Raw genomic sequence first — 24,852 nt, forward strand, 5'->3', positions numbered from 1 at the left:
CCATGCTGTTTCAATGCTCATTGCTTGATAATCTGTTGATAAAAAATGATTACATATCTAATTGTGCAAAACAGGATCATACATCTCACAATGTGAAGCATATGGATTTGGACATGAGGCATGTTCCCATCATGCACATCCCATTGCAAGAGAAATGGAGAGCATGAGTCCATGAGGAGATCCAAGCCATTGATCGTGGCAGACGTTATCATACAGGAGAAGTCCAGCTTGGATAGATATCAGATGCATGACTCAAGGTTAGCACAGATTGTGTCTTTATTTTACACGCAATGAATGGTTAGAGTTTCAATTTTGATTACCTTAGTATATATATGCTTTCCTAATCCGTCGCTGAGATACAAGTGAATACGTGGGTGAGGGGATTGTTTAAATTACTAAACTACAATTCATCTAAAACAAGATAATTTTTTTTCTCTTTCAAATGAGTGATCCAAACACGTGATAAGTAAAGAAACCATACAAACCTCAAAGGCACCACTCCTTGTTATTCCCTAAAAATTGAATTTCTATATCCCATAGAGTCCTAAAGTGGAAAAAAAAGAGTCCCACCTCACATTCATAATCTCTAGAACACATCTCCCTTTCTCAATTCATTCGAGGTGTCCTCATGCTCCATGCATTCAGCTTAGAAATCCTTACTGCCTCAGTTCCTCTGTTGAATGCATACAAGTGAGCCTTGCCACCTGCAGCGAGAGTAGGGTACACCCTAGCTGTGATGCATGTCCTTCCTCCTCCGCCAAAGCTCTCGACGACTGAACGGTCGATCTGGTCCCGTAAAAACAAACAAAAATGTCACCCCAAGAATCAAGATTGTTTAAACATATTACTTGAACGTAAAATATATGAAACATAAGAAAAAAAGCATGTGAATTTGTACTTGAGACCCAAGCAGTCCCACCTATCACGTGGCCCATTGGATAGGAGGGGTCTACCATGGACTATGCATGGCCCCAAAATCACCAATGATCACAACCATTCAAATAAGGGTCCATATTGGACTGCACATGGTCACAATATCAACCCGGATGATCACACCATTCAAATAAGGGCTTACCAAATGGATGGTAACAACCTTTTCTTTTCTTTCTTTCTTTTTCTTTTTTATTTTGAACTCCTACCAACCAATTTTCATGGACCCTTGATTTTTATGGCTTTGATTGTCCAATCAAGACTATTTTATATGTCTAGGGCCGGCTCCGCACGAAAAATCATAGGCTCAATAATAAAATAGAGAAATGCTTTAGTGCTCTTAAAGCATTATAGTTTATGGCGCTTCTAGTTGCATTGGGCCACTTGGACATTCAATCATCAATTTGAATTGTACATTAAGTCCTGAGCACATTTTTTGCTCTACCTTGAAAAAATCACACTAATTAGATGATCCAATACATCCTAATTTGCCTTATTTTTTCAGCCATACACACACACACACAGACATTTTATTTGAGCCTTGAGTGGTCCAATCACATGGCAGATTGGGTAGGGAGAGGCCCACCAGGGATACACATGGTCCCGATGTCACCCTGATCCGATGAGCACAACCCATTCAAATAAGGGTCTGCAAACTCTGGCATGGGCCATTTTTACTATTTGTATGGCTTTGGTTGCTCAATCAAGGTTAATTTGTGGGTCATGTGCCACATATGGCAGACGACACCATCCTTGATCATGGCTCAATAATAATAACATAAAAAGATTTAGTTAAACTTACCAAATTCCTTAGAGATAGCTTCCCATACCGCAAATCCACTTCTACAAAGCCTCCATATGTTGTTTTATCAACTTCTTCTCTTAAAGTGGATCTGTTTTTGAATAGTAAGATTTGGGTTAGTTAATATTACTGGTTTGGCAATACGGAACCATTGATCTGCAGGGCTCACATTGGACAGAACATGTCCTTGCGATTGAAGGGTTAGGATTTGACATACCGAGGTTTAGAAAACATAATAACAGCAAGGGCTGTTATAACAGGAATGTCCCACCTACAATGGACCTTTTTATTTATTTATTATTATTTTTAAATATATATGTATGTGAGGTGTACCTGCTTTGATCAGAGCACATCAGGACCACAGGCTTATCTTGACCCTTGAAAATCCGGAAAAAGACGGCGGTGTATTCATCTAAGCCATCAGAAGCCAGGACCATTAACCCAAATGGTCCAATGGACCCGTTAACATTAGCACCCTTTTGGTTGCATAGGATTTGAGGGTTGACCCAAGTGGGATCAAAGGGCTCAGCTTCCTCCAACCTTGGCAAATGAAATGTGACTTCAATATCAGCCTGTATAAGAAAAAAAGACCAAAAAGTTAGATATGGATGATGATCCAATGTATAGGAGTTATTGGATCTAAACCTTTGATATGACGGGACATGCACATAAATCCATCTTGGGATATCTGAGCCATCTAAAGTTTCGATAAGCAAATCATGGACCCACAGACAGGGCCAGATGATCTGATAACTTATAGGATGCACTGAATCATCTCTATATGTGTGTGTGTGTGTGTGTGTGTGTGTGGGTGGGTGGCTGGGTGGGTGATGATCATCAATCTTCAAAAACCGAAAAAAAAGAAAAAGAAGAAGAAGAGCATCATATCATCATATGCACTAAGCTGGTGGGCCTACCACATAATAAATAGTGTGGCCCACATGATCACTAAAGGAAATGTTTATATATCATCCAAAGGATCACATTGTATGGTAGAAATGGGTTGATGATCATCATATCATCAAATGTACATAAGATAGTGGGCCCACCAAATAATAAAGAGGGGTGTGGCCCACATGATCATTGATCATGTTGTTGAGTAGAAATGGCAAGAAACTGACCTGGGAAGCGGTTATTCCATCAACTTCAAGGAGATCACCTTTCTTAAGCAGTTGCTCATGGAAACTCACCTGTTTGCCTCGCAGCGATTCGACTTCTTCAACTGGCCATTGCATGAGTTGTTGACCGTTCCTGTCAAGCCATACGGCCCGAGGAATCGACTGAATGGAAAAAGAAAAAGAAACGAAGAAAAACCAGTAAGAAAAATGAATATCCGACTTGAAATAAATGTACCAGAAATTGAGAAAAGGATACTTATAGAGTTTATTTTCTGAATAAAGAATAATCAAGTGGGCAATCGACTATACACCGACATTTGGTGACTTGTTGATCATAAGCAGGCCATTGCATGATTTTTAGACCTGTCAAATAATTGACTTTACACTGAGATTCAGTGTATAGTCGATAGTACACCATCCATCTCTTGATCACAAGATATTGATATCATGATCTCAAAATCCATCAAGATGATAGTAGACAGTCAAGTTCCATTTTTGAATATGAAGAATTAAAGAGTTGGCTATACATCAATATTAGGTGTGTAGTTGATAGTATGCAGCTAGGGGTGCAAAAGGGTCATTGGACAACCTGAAAACTAGTGGGTCTGGCTCCAAAATTTAGGACCACGGGGCAGGTTTGGGTCCAGAATTTCGACTAGAATTACTAAATGGGTTAGGTCTGAGTCCTCTAAAAATCAACCTGCCATGGGTGTAGTTTTTAAATGGGTCTGATTTTGGTCATACTAAAATAGATCCAACCCATTAACATCCTGCATGGGTGAAATTCATACTACCAACAATTTGGAAATCCACCAAGATGATAGTGCACTATTTCAAGTTCCATTTGTGGATCCGATCAATTAATTAATTGACTATACACTGATTTCCAGTGTATGATCATACGCAGTCCATCTCTTGATCACAAGATATTGACATCATGAACAATTTCAAAATCCACCATTCTCAAGTTCCATTTGATAATCTGCTCGATTAAATGATCGGCGATACACGGAGTAATTGTGTATTGCTAATTCTTGTTTAAATGAAACCAAAAATCACTTACCTGGATACCAGACCACCCCTTTGCAATGTCACTGGCCTCGCCATCCAACTCATTCATCCAACCCCACAACACCCTCCTATTCTTCCTGGCATCGAAGAATGTCTTGGATGCATAGAACCTTCCATAATCATAACTCAGGCCGGTAGCATCATCGGCAGATGTGTTATCGGGCACATACAGGTCTTTTTCGTGTATATACCGACCCACGGTGTAATAATCACCTGACTTGTTAACAGATAAACTAACCTTCAAAACATGCTTAATTCCCTTCCCCATCGTGGACGTATCCAAACCGTCCATCCCATTCTCTGAGACAGGATAGAAATCAGGACACTCCCACATGCCGGTCCCATTTGATGAATGGAGGGGATCCTTTGCCTTCACCCAGTGCACAAAATCTTTACTCCTGTACAAGAGTGCCATTCCTCTTGTTTCCATCTGGCTGCCAACCAACACTCTCCAATGCCCATCTGGGCCCAGCCATGCTGTTGTCGGGTCACGGAACGAGCTTGGATTGATGCCATTGGCAGGTGTGGGGGCCATCAGAGGGTTGTAATCGGGCTTGATCCATTCCTCAAGGTGTGGGTCTGATAGATTCTTAGGGAATGCGACGTTTTGGACCTGTTGATTTTGTTTGTCAATGCCAGTGTACATGATCACCGGCTTGTTACCGGGGAGGATCGTGGCAGACCCCGACCAGCACCCGTTGATGTCGAATGGCTTCGATGGGTAGATCGCAAGATCGAGTGGGGTCCAGTTGATCAAGTCCGTCGAGACTGAGTGGGCCCACACTATATTACCCCATGTGGCGCCGTAGGGGTTGTATTGGTAGAAGAGGTGGTAGATGCCATTGTAGTACATTGGGCCTATTCAATGTACATAATCTTTCGTATCAGTTTCATAAAATGGAGGGAAGATCAGGAGTCCAATCACCGTCGATCAAAGAGCCGAAAGGTGTGGGGGACACCAAGGAGGGAAGATCAAGAGCATTGGACATAACACTAATTACTCTCCTGTTCACACAATAACTTGGTGGGCCCCACATCCAACTGATTGGGGATGTATGATCTGCAAGCCAGATCGTTTTCCAAATGACAATGCAATGACATAAATGAGAATTCGGGAACTTACCGTTTGGGTCTGTTCATTCATTTGCGGTGGTGGCCCAGAATTTGAACGGCATCCATTGAAAGCAAGGAGAGGTTGGAAAACAAATCATAAAAAAGGAAAAGAAAGCCACAAAAAAATTAAATCATCTCATATTAGAGAAAATATAGTCAATAGCAATTTAGCATGCAAGTGGGGTCCATTTTTCAATGGTTTACCATATTTGGGTGATAAGCTTCTAATCTGTTTCATTCGACTTCTAGTTGATGGGGGCACTCATCAGTGCAAGTGGAGTATTCGGCGTGTTTCCGTTTTTGCCATCAATAGAAAAATGAGTAGGATTGTGGTGTTGCTACCATTTGGCTGTGTGTTCATCCAGTGAGGTGGACCATGTCACCGGTCTCGACCACTAAAGGGTGAGACCCATCCACTCCATGGTTCTGGTCCAGGGGCGCAAAATGGGTACTAACCCCGCCCATATCTAGGGAAGAACAGATGGGGGCTCTAAGGGGCCACCGTGATGTATTGGTTTTATCCACACCGTCCATCCATTTTTCCGTATCATTGTAGGGGATCAGCCGAAAAATGAGGCAGAGGCTCGAGTGGAGGGATTTGCGCATGATCAGGAGGGATTTGTTTAGTGTATTCGAAGGTCTTCGGGGATATACGGAGAGGATTATAAGGTAATACAGCTGAAATGCATTGAGTAACGTCACGTCATCCATTAAGCATTCTAGCAAAGACTAGAAATCGTTCTAAAGCAATTATTAGAACAGATGACAGGTTTGGAAGGTAGGCAAGTAGTCCTGAAATCGTTATAGCTGTTGATGCTGTTTTTGGGCTCGCCCTCTTCTATGACCCTGGAATCTGTACATGTAAGAAGGAAAAGCTGACCCTGGTCTTGCTAGGGGACCCTCCGATGCTAAAGTCAAAATCTGGGTCTCTTTTGAAATGTTTTTAGGGCAAGAGTTTTTGCATACCTTTTACCATAAGGATTTCTGTATTTATAATGGCGTCATACCCCGTAGGGCTTTCGTATTCCTTAGAGTAAATCCCGTAAGGGTAGATTTCCATTTTTGAGGATCCATAATCCCTGTTTCCTCTAGATTCTCGGAGATTATTATCTTATCTCTTCCGAAAATCTCGGGTAGAATTCAGAGTTTTACTAGGTAACTTCCGGATATGAAGCAATATAGCTTGGCTGATGTTTATCTTTTCGACATTGTCGTGCTGAGACAAACTCTACGGCTGATTTTCCGCCTACTCTTTTGACCGACTCAATCCTTGAGTCGGACTAAAGTTTGGAGGGCTCCAGGACCGACTGATCTTACTTTGTCGGTTTAAGCTTTCCTCTATGAGGTTGTGATTGGGCCTCGAGGTGCACTTCCTCCCTTACAGGTTTTCGCTTCATGGCTCTGGACACTTAGGCTACGGCCGGGTCAGGAACCTCACGGTCCGAGCTACGTCTCTCCATCCAGCGTTCTTATGGACTTTGGGCTTTATTCAGACTTGATATCCAACGAGTTCGAGCCATTGCTTCACTATTCTTTTGATCCTCTAGCCGACTCAATGACTTGTAACATTTTTTCCCCAACAGTAAGCCCCCCTACTTCGTGCAGCGCCCTAAGGCGGTTGCAGAGTATTCCGAAATTGAGTCGGTCTATATTAGAGCCGAGTAATGATGAAGCATTTAATGAGTATAAGGCGGCTTACGCGACTTCCGAGATATGTCGCTTCGTTCGACCACGCGTCGACTCGTTTATCGAGATTACACGAGCGAAGTGGTCGTCATTACAGCACCGGGGCGTATAAAGGTCAGACACGTGGCCACATATTTGGCGACAGCGCATGGGGGGCCGCCACGTGTAAAGTCGAGGCACTCGAGGAGGCGTCGCTTCGGCTCCTTATTTAATGTTGGAGCCACGTGGCAGCTCTATAAAAGAGGGTCGCTCTAAGCGAATTTTTGCCAGTTCGCGCCTTCTTTCAATTCTCTCTTGTGCTTTTGCCTCCTCCCTCCTTTCACGGATTCCGGCCCTGTAATCCTTTGCGTTTCCTCCCGCTTTCAACATTTTGGATTTCTCCTGGTGAGCTCCTTCTTCTTCCCTTTCTTTTCTTTTTAACAATGTCAGGCCCCACAAGTCCTAGGGAGGGAGAATACAACGGTGAGGGTGAAGCGAGCGACTTTTGGTCGGTTTCAGAATCACCCTCACTGTTGGCGGAGGTTGCTGGAGAGGCAGACCTCCTGTTTCGCCATTAGCAAAGGGTTGTAGACCCTCCGGCAGAGAGGCTGGTGGCGTCAGTGGAGGCATTGGATTCGCTTCCTGACCGTATGGCCGTTGGGGGCTCCTCCGGTCGCCATGATTTTGAGGGAGGCGGAGATGAGGAAATTGAGATTGAAGAACGGGTTAAAGGACCCATACCTTCAGTGATGACAACAGAGGAGCTGTCAAAGATCCGGTTCGGATATCACATTTCAGATATAGTCATTTTGACTCTTCCTCGGCCTGGAGAGCTGCCTGACCAACCTCCACCTGCGGCAGTTGCAATTTTTCTTGTTGCGCTGCAATGCGGTCTCCGGTTGTTGCTTCAAAAGATTGCTTGGGAACTGCTAGGCAGTCTGGGGATAGCCACGGGACAAGTTGTACCGAATGGGTGGAGGGACTTAATCGGCTGCGCGGTGCTCTGGGCTGAGACACGACAGCCCGAGCTAAGTGTGAATGAATTTCTCCACTTATACCAAGTGTGGGCTCACACCCAACATCCCGGTTGGTTCTTCTTCTGCTCCTGGCGGAACACCGGCGGGCCCTTAATAATTGACTCCCCTTCATCGAACAAGCACCGGAGAGATAGGTAGTTTTAGGCCCTTGGTAGGTGGGACTCGGCCGAAGCTGGACCTATCCAGCCTTTTGTTCCTCGAGTCTTTTGTGCGGCGGCAGGTAGAGTTGATGTGGTTTACCGCCTATTCCCTTTTTTTTTAAAAATTATTATTATAAAAAAACTCATTTTTAACAGAATCAAGGGAGTAGCTTCTCTACTTTTCAGCAATACCGAAGTAACCTCCGAACCTTGACTCGGATTCTCTGACCCGGATTCAGAGTTTCTGAGCCCTTGACTTGGAGAGGAGATCTTGTAAGAGGCTTCTCCAACCGGAGCTTCTTTTTGAGTGGGGCTTTGACTCCGCAGTGACTGGTGAGAGAGTTTTCCTTGTCTTCTCTTTTTTTTTTTGCCTGTCCGACTGTACTAACGCTCATCCTTCTCTGAATGCAGACATGTCCGAAGCTTGGCCTTCTCTCCATTCGCCATCTCAAATTTGACCCCCGCCTCGCTCGGGCCCCCGGGCCTCGAAGAGACATAAGGCGATCTCAAAGGGCCTGGTAAGGACCGCCCCCCTGCTCCCTCGACTGTTATTAAGGTTAACAAACGCACGGAGGCGGCGGAGGCGACGGAAGTAGCCGCCCCAGAGGCAGGGGCAACTGAAGCGGTGACGACGCCTTCTGAGGTATCTCAGGAAGCTCTCGAGTCTGAACTGGCTGAAGCCTCCACTGCTCAAAGAGCTGAGGAAAGGTAGCCGTGGAGGACGAGAGTAGCTGAGGAAGAGAGGATAGCCTTCCGCTAAAAGGTTGAAGAGATCTTTCCTTGGGCGAGTCTGCAGATATTCGCGGGGAGTTCTTCGACCTTCTGGAGGCGGCTTCCGTGGACAACACGCTCGGCAGGATTAGGACGTTGTTGCTCGAGGTAATGTCGTTACCCCTCAGTCATTTTCTTTTGGATTTTCTATCATTTTAAAAGAGCTTTTTTTCCTTATGCAGTTCGTCCCCTGTATGCTGAAGGCTTGTGCCGAAGTATCTGCCTTGGCTAGGCGAGTCGTAGAAGCGGAGGCTAGGGTGTCAGATGCTGAGACTCGGCGGTCGGAAGCGGAATCTCGACTGTCGTTTGCTGAGTCTACGGCTCTCTTTGCAGAGGGCCAGCTCGAGGATGCAAAGGCTGCTCTTGTTTCGGCTATAACGGAAAGAGATCGCGTGGCCTCGCGATTGGAAGAGGCCAGGCTGACCTTTGAACATGTTGCCACAGAGCGGACTGTGGCTTAGAGGAAGCTTCAAGAGCTCGCGAAGGGAACCAAGGCCGCCCTTGCGACTGCGAGAGAGGAGGCGGTGGAAGAGTTCCTTTCATCTTCGGCTTTCGAGGAGGAGTGACCCTCATTTATCGAGAGAGTTACGCTGAAGTGATGAAGGGTGCTTTTCCCCACCTAGATCTGTCCGGCTTTAACGAGGCTGAGTCGAGGTCCGGTGGTGAGGCGGCGGCTGACCCTTAGGCATACACTTATGACGCCTCTGCTACTGCTCCTGATGCAGCTCCATCAGCATCTCCTGGGTTAGCTTCTGGTGCGGCGGGTGAGGCCGAGCCCTGAAGTTGGCGTGATGGAGAATAATTCCTTTCTGTTCCCCACATCTGCTTTAAGCACTTCAAACACACCAAGCCTCGGGGCCGAGCATGTTAACAGCGTCGAGCGTTATCTTTTATCGATATCCGAGTGTAGAACACTTATCGTTGTATTATTCCAACTCAATTGTAATTAATGAACTGATTAATGTAACACTTTACTGATCAATGAATACATGTTTTTTGCTTATTCGGCATTTTACACATTTCTCTTCCTTTGATTTTGCAAGTGTTTAGACAATTAAACTGAGTATGGATCACTTTTTAGCTGAACTATGGATAGTATATCTTAAGATGCTCGGCATTACACGGGTGAGGCAGGAGCTGTCCTGTTAGGTCTTCTAGTCGATAAGTACCTGGTCAAATAACATCGACAATTATGTAGGGGCCTTCCCAATTGGGGCCTAGTGTTCCTGTTACGCTTTCTTTAGTGTTCTAAAAAGTTCTTCGGAGGACCAAACTCCCGCTCGAAACCGCCTAACTTTGACTCGGGCGTTGTAAGACCGAGACACTAATCATTGGTAAGCGGCTATCTGAAGTCGAGCCAATTCTCTGATTTCGTTGAGGAGGTCAAGGTTGAGAGTCAGCAGCTCCTCATTGTTTTGCTCGTCATATGAACTTACTCAGGCAGTAGGTAGGCTGATCTCCACAGGGACGACCGCCTCCGAACCATAGGCTAGTGAGAAGGGGGTTTCTCCTGTAGTAGTTCGGGCTGTAGTTCGATACGCCCAAAAGACTTTGGGAAGTTCTTTAGCCCATGCTCCTTTGGCTCGGTCTAGCTTAGTCCGAAGGTATTGTTTAATTACCTTGTTGACGGCTTTGACTTGTTTGTTTGCCTGTGGATGACGCTGGGACGAGTAAATGTTTCTGATCCCTAGATTTTGGCACATGTTGTGATACTGCCTGTTGTCAAACTGTTTCCCATTGTCGGAGACAATAGTTCGAGGTATCTCGAATCGCCAGATGATATTTTTCCAAACAAAATCCGTGATCTTCTGCTTGGTTATCTTGGCTAGGGGTTCAGCCTCGGCCCATTTAGTGAAATAGTTGACGATGATGACAGCAAACTTTGTCTGTCCTTTCTTCAGAGGGAACGGTCCGATGATGTCGATTCCCCATTAGGCAAAAGGCCAAGGTCCGGCTATTGGCGTTAACTCTTCAGGCGGCTGTCGAGGGATGGTAGCAAATCTCTGACGTTTATCGCAACCCTAGAAGAGTTTCTTAGTGTCTCGCTGAATGGTCGGCTAATAATATCCCTTCCGAATGACTTTGTGAGTCGGGGATCGACTGCCCGAGTGATTACCACAAATGCCTTCATGAATTTCACGCAGAACACAATCGGCTTCACCCGATTTTAGGCATCGTAGGAGGGGCGTGTAGTATCCTTTCTTATATAGAACGTCGCTAAGCACAGTGTAGCGGGCCGCACGAACCTTTAGTCGTCAGGCCTCGGTTCAATCTTCAGGGAGTTCACCAGTTTCCAAGTATTTGACGATTGGGTCGACCCAAGATGATTCGGAATCGATGGGGAGCAATGTGCGCCAAAAACTTGTTCACTCCTCAAGTATAGGGTTGTGATGTAGTAATAAACTCGGTGAGACCGAGGTCGAATCCCAAGGGACTGATACTTGTACGTTATCTGAAATTAGGTAGAAATAGAACTAGCTTAAGATGAAATCTAAATCGAATGATTTTTTTGAGGAATAAGAGTGAAATACTAATATAAAACTTAAGGAATTCAGAGGAAGGAAACTAGGGATTCAGAGGATCCACTTGTAGAGATCAGAGAGATCTTATGCCTGCATCATGAAAATTAAACTGAACTTACTTAATCTAGTTTTCACGAGATGAAAGGTATATGAATTAGAACGGATTCCATCACCAAACCTTGCCCAGGAGACAAAGTAAATAACAGAATTAAACTAATTAAAAACCAGTCAACATGATATGAGGGTTAGGAAGGGAACCGACATCCAACCATGCCCAGGAGACGATGGCGAACAACAGGGCTTCCTGACGTCAAAATTAAAATAAGGAAAAGGAACACGCTCAAAGCCATTGCAGACCCATTGTAATTTCAGTCACAACAGACCATTAAAGACTAAAAACATTACCTTAATAATCAAACTGAAATCAAATTCGGTTCATAACTTTAAATTAAATTAAAAGCATAAAATACAGGACCCATCTCGCTACAAGCTTCACCTCTTAGCCCTAGCTAAGAGGTTTAGCCCAGCATAATTTTGATTAACTAAATCTCAAAAGAAAAGAAAAGGAAAAAAACAAAAACAAAAAAAACAAACTCTTGTCCTCTGCTTCACGTCCAAGCTCCCAGCTCTCCCTAACTCTCTCTTTTCTTCTCCTTTTTATAAGTGTTGCAATCCGTCGCTGGAGTCGGTGGAGAGTCTGTGCGTAAAGCAGTCGGTGGAATGCACAACAATCGACTTTGAAGCGCACCACAAATATTCCTTGTGTAATTCTATTTACGCAGCCCAAAAACCATGCCAAAACAGCACCATTTTTCTTGATATCCTTCCAAAAACACAACGTTCAGGGGGGAGTTTTTGGATGAGATACGCATTGGACGGTTTGGATTATTAATTCGACCGTGATCGGGATCACGGAACCGGCCCACAGCGGCCGTTTTTCACGGACGCAGGCTCTGTATGCGAGCCGACGCTGAACTCTCGGTGGGGCCCACTTAAGATGACTTTTGGGAAATTCACTCCGTCCACCAGATTCCTCTCAGAATTTTGGTTGAGAATGGTCCGTTTGGACTTGCATTCACGTGGCCCATGGGATATTTTACGCCACCGTCCAACCTACGTTTGAATAGCTGAGAACCCATACTCGCTCCCTTTTGAAATTCTGTCACCTAGTTCTTAGTGAAGATAAACCACGTGAGTCACATGGACGGTCTGGATCAGTGATCAGATTGATGGGCAGGGCCCACTGTAAAAACCCAGTGGATGGCACGTCCGTCACTGGACGTTTCGCATGGCTCTATTTGAAAAGTTTGCAAAAAATAAGTGGAGCCCACTTCTGATGGTATTTTTGAAGATCTACTCTGCTCATCATTTTCTTAATAAAGTATAAGCCTATGGGTCAAAGTATGAAGTAGATCCAAACTCTAGGTGGGCCACACAATCAACCTGTGATGAGTCGATACCGAACGTTGAAGCAAACCTCTAGCTTACGTGCATGCATGCATATGGATTTCGTTATATTTACAGAATTGCCACTCTGCCTTCTAGAAACGTCCGTCGTTCGTTCCTCCCTACTGCACCATCCAAAAGAAGTGAAATTTGACAAATATCCACCATTTTTCGTTTTCTTTCCATCAGTTCAGTTTGGGTCCAGATCTCTTAAGGATGTCCAAGATGCTTTCTTAATGGTTATTGTCCTCTGATCTCTCTATTGGGCCACTTCCACGAGGATCTAATGGCTGAAATTTGACGTGTACGGTTAATTTATGGTCCTCAGGCCATATATGAAGTTTCGAGTCGAGTGGATGGTGGAAACCCTGTGATCTTGCATTCTGACTAACTTTCAGGCCACCTAAGCTTTAGTTTCTCAATTTTCTCGGATCTCTGGTGTGTATATCCATCGATCTCGGTCTCCTGGAGTCCATTCCTTGCTCTGGTGACTTCGGAGCGTTAAATCCATGCTTTTAATACTCTTTTTCAATCAAAGCTCCTTATTACATTCTGCAACAAAAACACGATTACATTATAATATTAGGCATTATCGTGTACGTAAAATCAGGCAGTAATCGGGGTCTGATATGCAATATTCGACCCTCAACAAAGACTTGGTTCCGCCAATGCTTGGCTCGGCCACAAATTCGATAGGAATGGATTTGGGGATATCATCTTCGTCAGCTGAGGCAAGCTTTGCTAGTAGATCGGCTTTAGCATTCTCGGCCCTTGGAATCCGGGTAACAGAACATTGAAGGAACCCGGCGATCATCTCTCTGGCCTTTGCAAGATAAGCTTTCAGTCTTTCTTTCCTGGCTTGATATATGTCGGCTATTTGGTTGATGACTAGCTGAGAGTTGCTATACACGTTCAGATGAGTGACCCTAAAGCTAGCCGCTAGCCGGAGTCCCAGGAAGAGAGCCTCATATTCACCTATATTGTTAAAGGCCTGGAATCCAAGTCTTAAGGCATACTGAATGACTGTGCTATCAGGAGTTTCCATAACTACCCTTGCCCCGCTTGCTTTAGAGTTGGATGAGCCGTCAACGTAGAGAGACCAAAATGAAGGGTCGGGAGGGGCACAATCGGATGATTCTGCTGAGTCAGCGGTACCAATTCTGGGTTGCACTGTCACTTCGACTATAAAGTCTGCCACGACTTGTCCCTTAATTGTGCTTCGGGGTTTGTAATGAATATCGAATTCACTAAGCTTGATCGCCCATTTTGTAAGTCACCCAGAAGACTCTGGTCTCTGTAGTATTTGACGTATAGGCTAACCGGTCATGACGGTGATCGAATGAGCTTGGAATATGGCCGCAAGCGTCGGGACGATATAACCAGTGCTAGGGCCACTTTTTTCAGGGTCGGATATCTTGTCTCTGCTAGGACGAGAGCTTTGCTGATGTAGTAGACGGGGAGTTGTTTGCCTTCATGCTCTCGGATCAGGGTTGAGCTTACGGACGCGTCAGATACTGTTAGATAGATCAGTAACGGCTCACCTGGCTCGGGCTTAGAAAGCAACGGTGGCGATCCCAAATATTCCTTGATCTGCCGGAAGGCACTTTCACACTCTTCTGTCCAATTGACAATTTGTCAACCCTTTAACTGTTTGAAAAAGGGGAGACACCTATTAGTAGCTCGGACACGAAGCGATTTAAGGCCGCTACTCTTCCAGTCAGTCACTGAACGTCCTTGATCGTCTTAGGGGACTCTATGTCGAGTGGAGCTTTAATCTTTTCTGGATTAGCTTTGATTCCCTTTTAACTGACTAAGAATTCAAGGAATTTTCCTCAGCCTACGCCGAATGCGCATTTGCTCGGATTAAGCTTCATCTTATACCTTCATAAGATGAAGAACATTTCCTCCAGATCGGTTGCATGATCGGTCGCTTTAATGCTTTTGACGAGCATGTCGTCAATATAGACTTCCATTGTTCATCCTATGAGTCAGGCGAACATTTTTTTGACTAATCTTTGATAAGTTGCTCCAACATTTTTCAACCCAAATGACATTATTCGGTAACAATAAAAACCTTTGTAAGTGATAAAGGCGGTTTTTGATTTATCAGATTGATGCATTATAATTTGGTTATACCCTAAATAAGCATCCATGAAACTGATTAATTCGTGCCCTGCAGTGCTATGGATCAACTGATTTAAGGAAGGGGAAAATTGTCTTTAGGGCAGACTTTATTTAAGTCAGTATAGTCTATACAGACTCGCCACTTCCCATTAGCCTTTTTGACCAACACAACTTTGCCTACCCATTCAGGGTAGTATACTTATTCAATGAAGTTGGATCTGAGGAGTTTTCCAACCTCTTCCTCAATTACGACATATCTTTCAGGGCCGAGAGCGCGCCGTTTCTGACGGATTGACTTGTAATTCGGGTCAATATTAAGTCGGTGAGTCATGACTAAAGGGTCAATACCCGGCATGTCTTCATGAGTCCATGCGAAGACATCGACATATCGGCGTAGCAGGGCTATCGCTTCTCTTTCAATGACGTAATCAGGGACAATCCAATTCGGACAGTCTTCGAAAGGTCTAACTCATCCAAAGGCACTTGGACGAGCACTTCCACGGGTTGGCCATGTCCAGAGGATTCGTCGCGCAGATCCAGGATTTCAATCGTCGTGACCTTCGTAGGTACTCTTAGGGTAGTAGCATAACATCGTAGAGCGTCGTACTGGTCTCCTCTTACCCCCCTAATGCCATTCTCAATCGGGAACTTCATGGACAGATGATAAGTTGACATGATGGCTCGGAGGAGATATGGAGGGTCGACCGAGGATAGCGTTATAAACTGAAGACTGATCAACTATCAAAAAATCAATCATAACAGTGGCTTGACTCGGTGCCTCCCCAGCAGTGAGTGGGAGGCTAATTGCTCCCTCGGGAAGAATCTGTCCACTAGAGAATCCGACCAATGGAGTCCTTACGCGTCTCAAAGCCGAGCGTTCACTGCCCATCTTGTCGAATGCTTGCGTAAACAGTACATCCGCAGATGAACTTGTGTCGATAAGAACTCTAAAGACTCGGCGATTTGCGATAGTAACAGTGACGACTAAAGCGTCGTCATATGGGTGATGAATACCCTTCGCGTCTTCCTCAGTAAATGCTACAGTGTACTTTTCAAACTTTCTTTCCTTTGGAGGCCGAGCTAGAACCATGATTTCGGACTCAGGCCGATCAATACTTCTCGCATGTTTTTTCCGAGCATTACTTGAATCGCCTCCACCCAAATGGCCACCGATAATAGTCCGGATATCTTCGGTGGGCCGATTATCGTTTGGGCGTTCTTCCGTGGTTTTGGCTCCAGGATCGACATGCTCGCCGAGATAACCCTCTCGATCTCCTGCTTCAGATTATAACAGTCACTAGTGTTATGTCCATGATCACGATGGAAATGGCAGTATTTGCCTTTATTCCATCGGTTTGGGTTACTCCGAAGTCTATCTGGCCAGTTGACAAATCCTTCGCCTTTGATCTCCATTAGTACTTGCTCTTGTGGCTTGTTGAGCGAAGTGTATGTCGAAAATTTATGATCAGGCCATTTTTCCAACCTACATTCATCGTGAGACCGATCATCTTTTCACTTTTTACCACTAGCTGAGTCAACTTCTTTCTTGGTTGGCTCTTTGGCTAGGGTTTTTTCGTTTTGGGCGGCCTCGTGCAATATTAAGGTTTCATCGGCAACTGCATACTTGTCTGACCGAGCCATGAATTCGGCCAGAGTAGCGGGCGGGTTTTTGTCGAGAGATGCAAGAAACGGCTTGTCTCGGACATCTTGCATAATTGAATTGAGAGCTGTCTCGTCCGTGTGCTTCCGAACTTGGAGCGACTCAAAATTGAAGTGCTTGACATAATCCTTGAGTAACTCTCCCTCTTTCTAGATTATATTGTTAAGGTGTGTAGATGATTTCAATTTTTTCTTCCCACCAATGAAATTGGCGAGTAAAGCGTCGCTGAGTTTGGTGAATGAGCTAATCGACTTTGGTTTCAACTGTTTGAACTAAAGCCGAGCTATGTCGGCCAGGGTGAGAGAAAAGGCTCGACACATCACGACGTTTGAGGCATCATGCAATTCCATGTACGTCCGGAAGGATTCAATGTGCTCGGTTGGGTCGGTTTTGCCAGTAAAAGGCGGGATTTACAGAAGGTGGAATCGCTTTGATAATCGAGCTTTTATAATTTCCTCTGTGAATGGGGACGCCTTTGCCTCGGGTCCTATTGGATTGACGTAGCCGTTTTGCTTTATGTCGGCGATCTCTTCCTGCACTTCCTTCCGAAAATCTTGAAGGTCAGCTTTCCATAGTTCGTCGCTATCCGCCGTACCCTCAACCGGAGGCCTACTACGCATTCTCCGATCTATTTCGTGTCGAAGATTAGTGGCAGGTAGCGGGGCGGTCACGAAATGAACGGGTGCAGGCTCGGCCGGACCTTGGTGCTGACTTTGCTGAGGGACAGATCGCGAGGTAATAGGCTGAGGATCGGAGAATTGTTGCGGGGCATTCGTCCGACCGCCTTCATGTTGAGGCGGAACTTGCTGACGATGAATCTGTTCTAGCATTTGTTTCACGTAGTTCATGTTAGTCCTAAGTTCTTGGACCTCCTTATTTAACCGCCTGTTTCCCCGGTTCCGTTGAGTATGCCTGGTCGAAACGGAGGTTGCCAGCCGGGCCGCGGAACCTTCTCGATTGTCGGGACGGTTCTGAGCCCCTTGGGCTCTGTTCGTGCCTGGCGAGCTTACTGGTGCCGGTGGTCCAGTAACCATGACCTCATTAGGCTCGTTTTGAATAGTTCTCCTAGTTCTTGCTATCAGAGATCTATCTGAGGCTTTTTTATAGAGCTTGGAGAACGACCTTTCGTATCGTTTCCCATAGACGGCGCCAAACTGTTGATGCTATTTTTGGGCTCGCTTCTTCTATGACCCTGGAATCTTCACACGTAAGAAGGAAAATGTGACCCTGGTCTTGCCAGGGGACCCTCCGATGCTAAAGTCAGAATTTGGGTCTCTTTTGAGAGGTTTTTAAGGTGAGAGTTTTTGCATAGCTTTTACCATGAGGATCTTTGTATTTATAATGGCGTCGTACCCCGTAGGGCTTTCGTATTCCTTAGAGTAAATCTCGTAAGGGTAGATTTCCATCTTTGAGGATCCGTAATCCTTATTTCCTCTAGATTCTCAGAGATTATTATCTTACCTCTTCCGAAAATCTCGGGCAGAATCCAGAGTTTTATTAGGTAACTTCTGGATATGGAGCAATATAGCTTGGCCGATGCTTATCTTTCCGACATTGTCGTGCTGAGACAAACTCTACAACTGATTCTCCGCCTACTCTGTTGACTGACTTAATCCTTGAGTCGAACTAAAGTTTGGGCGGCTCCAGGACCGACTGATCTTACTCTGTCGGTTTAAGCTTTCCTCCGTGAGGCTTTGATTGAGCCTCGAGGTGCACTTCCTCCCTTAGAGATTTTTGCTTCATGGCTCTGGACACTCAGGCTATGGCCGGGTCAGGAACTTCACGGTCCGAGCTACGTCTCTCCATCAAGCTTTCTTATAGACTTTGGGCTTTATTCAGACTTGGCATCCAACGAGTCCGAGCCATTGCTTTACTATTCTTCTGATCCTCTAGCCAACTCAAGGACTAGTTATATTTTTTCCCCCAACAATAGCAATTGCTAGAACGTGGGAAGTGTATGGATGAAGAGCTTATGACTATAAATAGTAAGGGAGTTTGGTAAGAAAAAAATGTCTCATACCAACCAACCAAACAAACCAAATTGAACTTATCTTTCAATGATCTTATGCTCATTATCATTATCCTTATCATTACCAGTCAATTACATTCCTTAGTGTAATAAACTCTTTACATGCCTTAGTGTAATCCATTGCTGTAATCAAGTAGCTGTTAAACTTTAGTTGTAATTCTAAGTTTATGTCATTAGTTGGATTCAGTTTGAAGTATCAAGCAAAATTCTTCATTCAAAAAGGTGTCTTGCAGCTGCTCGCGGTGACCGACTATAAGATTTTCTTTTTGTTCTTGTTTTTATCTGGATCGAAAAGTCCTTTTGTAGATAAGGCAAATGTGTAAGACATTTTAGAGGACTAACCCTACCCTCTAAATATTGCTTGATCATATTGAAACATTGTGCGAGTGGTTGAATATGCGACCGATTTTATTTGATCTCGGTCACATATTACGTATCCTCTTATCTTGGCACTTGGAGTTATAATTGTTCAGTTTGAATTGAGTCGCACATTCAATTTAGCATGCCCGCGTTTACAAAAAACTAGCAATAATTTGAATCTACTTAATTTTTAACATCATGTGTAAAATCATTCGAGATGGTAGATGTACGATATATATATATATATATATATATATATATATATATATATATATATATATATATATATATATATATATATAATATATATAAAAGTCCCTTTAAATCTACTTAATTTTTAATATCACATATAAAATCGTCCAAGAAAAAGAATGTATGGTATAGATATAGAATAAATATATCAAGGTGGGCCCCACGGTAGGTGATTCTCTTGGGTGAGTCCAGAGTCTCAACTAATCTGCTCCCATGACTCTCTTGTCTACCGATGTGGATCGCATGTGCCAAGGACTGCATGTTGGACGTCATCAAGGCTCCTGTCTAGGCTCGTACACGAGTCAAGCTAGCTCGAAAAGCTCATTGGGCTTGGCTCGATTTAGCTCGGCTTGACTTTACTTGGACAATAACTCGAGGCGAGCCAAGCTTCATATGACCCAACTCGTTTTGAAAATGAGTTGAGGCCGAGCATAGTGGAGCTTGACTCAACTCGACTTGAATATTTTATATATATATATATATATATATATATATATATATATATTATATTTAAAAATAAAAAAGTTAAAACTTAAAACTAAAATCCTACCCTACCCGTCCGTCCATTTCTTACCATTTCCATTTCTTACCCAACTCGTTGCACTTGAGCTCCTCTCTCTCTCTCTCTCTCTCTCTCTCTCTCTCTCTCTCTCGCTCTCTCTCCTCTCCCCACTCGGCCACACGCTTGAGCTCGATTCAACGTTTGCCTAACTCATCTCAGTTGTACAACTTGCACTCGACTACTCTCTCTCTCTCTCTCTCTCTCTCTCTCTCTCTTTTAGCACCCATAACAAGGAACGCTCTCTCTCTCTCTATATATATAATTGAATATTTAATATGGGGGTTAGGTCAGGTGCGGGTTGGGTCAGTTGGGTCCGGTGGCTGGGTTGAGATGGGTGTGGGTGGTGGGTCGGGTTGGGTGTGAGTGTTGGCAGATGGGCTGGGTTGGGTTGGGTTGGGTGCTAGTTGGGTATGGGTGCTAACAGATGGGTTGGGTCAAGTTGGGCGCTAGTTCAGGCTGGGTTAGGGTTGCGTTGGGTGTTGGGTTGGGTTGGGTTGGGGCTATTGAGTTAGTTGGGTCGGGTTGGGGTTGTTAAGTTAGTTGGGTGGTCGGGTTGGGTCAGTTGAGTTAGTTGGGTTGGGGTTGAGGTTGTTGAGTGTTGAGTCAAGTTGCAGCTGGGTTGGGTCGGGTGGAGTTGGTCTAATTAAATTTGCGTTTTTGATTAGATTTGCATTTTGTAAAGTTGAAACTCTTGAATTGTAATTGTAAATCTGAAAATGGATATTATGGATTAGATTTGCATGATTTTCTTTATTTTTCTTATAAAAATATTTCTCTTACAACAAAATGGTGTGCAACAATGTCTTTAGATGATCCATCCACCAACATTTGGCATTACAGTTCTCAAGTCTACTCCCCAGACTCTTTTAGAATAAAGATTTAATGCAATTTGTGTGGGTCCAGATTTAGAAAAAAAAAATCTGCTTATACTACACTTATCAGGTCAGGGGGAGATGTAAAACCGTGTCCTAGAGCATTGTGGGAGGTATAAGTTTTATTCCGAGCTCTCGTAAACTCCAACAAGAAACCTTCCCCCCCTCCCCCAAATACAACTAGACACAAGATATACCATAACAGTCCTATTTTAATTAATAAAGAATTCGAAATAGAGAGAGTGAAGAGAATTAGTAGGGAAGAGGAAGATGAGAAGGAAGCTAAATTGAGAACTTTGGAAGAAGAGCAATTAAAAATCTCCTTGAAGTTAAATAAGGAATAGGTAGATACATCTAAATAACAACGATGTCCTCCTTGACAACATGACACTGAAGCAGGGTCGAGCTTGACTTGCAAGAAGACATCGGAGTTTATTTCCAAATTTGCCTCGTTCTATAAGATCTTGGATACTTCGTATAAATCATATCACAAAAAAAATTTGAAAAAGCCAGCTGAATCTATACAAAAACATGATGGAAAAGTCTCCACACCTTCTGATTCAAGGGAGGTTAACGAGCATCTTAGACAAGATACCAACAGCTTGAGCACGGACAACGAAAATAATGGATCTGATCCCAATTTAGATGGAGGAGATGAGTATTAAGTAGAATATTAAAATTATAAAAAATGTATTAATTTTTTTACTTGTATGAATTAAATACACTAACTTGCCTACTATAAATAAACTAACTTAAGTTACTTACATTTAAATCATTATCTTATTCTTTTTCTTATATACTTCGATATTTGTTGTTTAAATGTTTATGCTTATGATTTTTTGTTATCTGATGTTGTTAATTAGTATTTAGGTTACCTAGTAGTTTAGCAATGTATCCTCTCGTTTAGGAATTTATATTGAATAAGTATAATTATTCGACTGAAAATGCTTATTTTTTATGGATTTATAAATTGTCCCATTTTGGACAGTTCAGTATTATACCATGTACTTAGATTATCTTATCAATTTACATGCAGTTGGAATTTCTGTAGCATCTCTCTATATTTTCTGTAGATATGTGGTTCTTTACTAATTGGTTCCCTCTATTCATGTATAATGGATTACATGTGGCAACTAATCGATATTGAATTTTACATATATGCAGAGAATATGGGGAGATGTTTCTGAAATTTCGCCTCGCATGTAAATTGTACGATGATAGTACATGTTATGTTCTCAAATGGGATATAGACAATTAACACCTCTGGATAGAGACAAGTAGGGAATATTTGAGACATTTAGATACAATTAGTAAATAAAATTTGAAACAATTAGGGACAATTTATAGTTATGTATATGTATGTACCCCGACTGATTTATTTATTAGGAGACTATTTAAGACACTTGTGTTTTGCAGTTCATGGAGGGGCCTCGATATTGTTTATACTATATATTTATATACACATAAATATAAATAACTAAATACTTTAATCTGTAAAAGTTATGATCTTACCTTACCATTGTTATCTTTTGATTTATAGACGACTAGTGAGGAAAACCCAAGTATCTCCAGTGTCAGTGTGTCAGTCACATCTCCTTTTATCGTGGAGGGAGATATATTGAAAAACAAAGTTGAAATGACTTCAGGTTCAATGAAAAGGAAAAAAAAATCAATAGTATGTGAATTTTTAATGAGATCATGCTATTAGTTGGTTTAGTTAAGATTAAATGTAAGTATTTTAAAACCTTTTATGACAAACATTCTGGTTCTTATCATACTCATTATCAGAGGCATTTTGATAAATGTGCGAAAGGACCAAGAATGCTAATGGGTGGAGTCCAACAACTGCTTTTATTTACCCTTTTTGACAAATGACAACTCTCAAGTTACACTCTCCACCTATAAGTATGATCAAGAAAAGTTGAAAGAATAGTATACAAGATTGGTGATAGTTAATGAGAATCTGTTTAACATGGTAGAAAGTAAAGTTTTATGAAAATTTACAAATTCTTTAATACTACATGTGAGAAGGCCTCTCATCTTACTGTGAAAAGAGAGTGCATGGAAATGTACGTAATTGAGAAAACAAACTTGAAAGCTCTTTTAACATCTGTATCAAGAATAAGTTTGACTTTGGATATGTGGATGACATTGAATTAAAGAAAGTGATATATGTCATTAACCGCACACTTTGTTCATACAAATTACAAACTCCAAAAGAAAATTATAAACTTTTGCTACATTCCTCCTTATACTGGTAGGGTAATGTTGGATTGCATTTACCAATGTATTGTTAAGTGGGGCATCGAAAAGGAATTTCTTTAGTAACTTTGGAGAATGCATCTTCCAATGACACTTTTGTTTATTTCTTACGTAGTCAATTCAAGGCAACTGAAAATTTATTCTTTAATGGTTGAATATTTCAAGTCAGATGTTGTGCTCATATGCTAAACTTGATTGTACAAGAAGGGCTGAACGCAATTGACTCCACGATTGCTAATATACGAGATAACATTAAATATATAAGTGGGTCACCTTCAAAATTAAGTACGTAAAATGATATAATCCGATGTTTAGATTTGAAATCTAAAATGTAGTTAAAGTTGAACGTTTGCATGCGCTATAATTTAACTTATGAAACGTTGGATACTTCTTTAGAATTTAAAGTTGCATACCCTTAACTTGTGGCGTGTAATCAAATATACACATACGTGCCTAGTGATGAAGACTCGATGAAAGATGAACTTGTTCATCAAGATTTTTTATAGAAAAAAGTATCCTATGACAAATCAGTTTCTTTTAGAAATCATTTTAATTATGGATGCTTTAAAAAAGTGTATTGATGAGGGTGTAGATTTTTTTACAAGTGATGGATTTAGGAATGCAAATAAAATTCGATAAATATTGGGCTGATTACCATTTGTTAATGGCCATTGCGGTTGTTATGGATCCACGGTACAAGATGACAATGGTTAGACACATTTTTAGGTAATTTTATTCCAATTCTGAAAGAGTTTCAGCGGAGATCGCAATTATTCATGCTGTAATTGAAGAGTTGTTTACTTCATATGTTGGTACTTTCACCGCAATATTCAGTACAATAATTATTCCTCAATTTATGTGTAGTACTACTAGAGGAAAGCGACTTTGCGATTTTATATATTTTTTAGATAAAAAAGAAATAGATATGTAGAAAACTTTTTTTTAAAATATTTTTTTTAATACACACACACACACACACACATATATTTTACACACACACACACCCGCCACACACCCACACATGCCGTAGTGGGATTTCACCACCTATGGGTTTCGAACCCAAGACCTCGTGTTGAAACTCTTCGAAGTCTACTACTTGGGCAAGGACTGGAACCTAGATGTGCAGAAAATTGAATCAAAAGTGGAGAAGTATATAAAGGAACCGGTCATAAGATTTGAAGAAGATGATTTTGATGTTTTGCAGTGGTAGAAGTCGAGAGCTCATGAATATTCTAGATTTTCGATAATAGCAAGGGACATTGTCAATTCCAATTTTGACCGTAGCATCAGAATCAACTTTTAGCACGGGGAGTAGGGCTGTGAGCAAGCATTGAAGCTAACTCGCCTCGAAAACAGTCGAAGTATTGATAGATACACAAGATTGGTTGCATCCATTTTGGGGTGGTGGTAGTTTCAATGTTGAGGAAGATGGAGACGAGAATGGAAGCGAGATGAGAATGCATCTAAAACTACATGAATGAATGTATACTTTTAAAATTTTGTTTAGGCTTTTTTATTTTGTAATATATTTTTACTTTTGGGACTTAATATTATGGTATTTAGATAGTACATTTGGGACTTTTTTTTTTTGTTTTAATGTTGTGGCATGTGGATATTTTGGATTTAGTGTTGCCGACTTTTAATTTATATTTTATAGCAAAAACTATAATAAATTAAGGTGGGATTAGGCTTGACTGGACTCAAGGTAAGCTCATCTCAACTTGAGGTAAAATTGCCTTGACTTGATCCACTAGCTTGCGTCAAGCTCGCTTCTAAAGGTTTGGTAAACAAGTCAAGCTCCTATGGTAAGCTTAAGGGTGAGCTCTAGCTCGAGGAGAGAACGGATGAATTAAGCCAACCTTAGCCTACCATGACTTTGACTTGCTCATGTTAAGCACTGCTACCGTAACATTCACGTTGCCTGGACTTTGAATTTTTAGAATAAATTAGGTGGGACCCCAAACTCATTCAATACGGTGTGGCCGTTACCACGAGGCTTCTTAATGCATGTATTTTATATCCACACTTTTCATCTGCTTTTTTGGTATCATTTTAGGACATGATCCCAGAATCTAAAACGCAGGCCGACCGTACTCTAGGCAACGGTGGTGATTGA

At 42.5% G+C, this 24,852-nt stretch overlaps 1 protein-coding gene and 1 long non-coding RNA gene across 5 annotated transcripts in view; one reads left to right on the forward strand and one right to left on the reverse strand.

Annotated features, from left to right (window-relative positions):
- The window catches only part of LOC131234825 (uncharacterized), a 41,821-nt gene extending 17,334 nt beyond the window's left edge, over positions 1–24,487 (forward strand). For 3 of the 4 annotated variants that reach the window (XR_009165793.1, XR_009165791.1, XR_009165792.1), the window contains 2 exons: positions 75–257; positions 2,938–3,301. This is a non-coding gene — a long non-coding RNA (uncharacterized LOC131234825). Of the gene's footprint in view, positions 1–74; positions 258–2,937; positions 3,302–23,940 lie in introns of those variants that run through there. The other variant, XR_009165794.1, reaches the window with a different exon arrangement.
- The window catches only part of LOC131234822 (beta-fructofuranosidase, insoluble isoenzyme 1-like), a 30,150-nt gene continuing 5,765 nt past the window's right edge, over positions 468–24,852 (reverse strand). Inside the window, exons 2-7 of the mRNA XM_058231803.1 lie at positions 5,045–5,053; positions 3,914–4,779; positions 2,854–3,012; positions 2,066–2,304; positions 1,733–1,823; positions 468–786 (exon numbers count right to left, since the gene is read on the reverse strand). Of these exons, the coding sequence (XP_058087786.1) occupies positions 607–786; positions 1,733–1,823; positions 2,066–2,304; positions 2,854–3,012; positions 3,914–4,779; positions 5,045–5,053 (1,544 nt within the window). The 3' untranslated portion in view covers positions 468–606. The remainder of the gene's footprint in view (positions 787–1,732; positions 1,824–2,065; positions 2,305–2,853; positions 3,013–3,913; positions 4,780–5,044; positions 5,054–24,852) is intronic.

This window comes from Magnolia sinica, chromosome 19 (genome assembly GCF_029962835.1).
Source record: "Magnolia sinica isolate HGM2019 chromosome 19, MsV1, whole genome shotgun sequence".
In the NCBI taxonomy this organism is placed as follows: domain Eukaryota; kingdom Viridiplantae; phylum Streptophyta; class Magnoliopsida; order Magnoliales; family Magnoliaceae; genus Magnolia; species Magnolia sinica.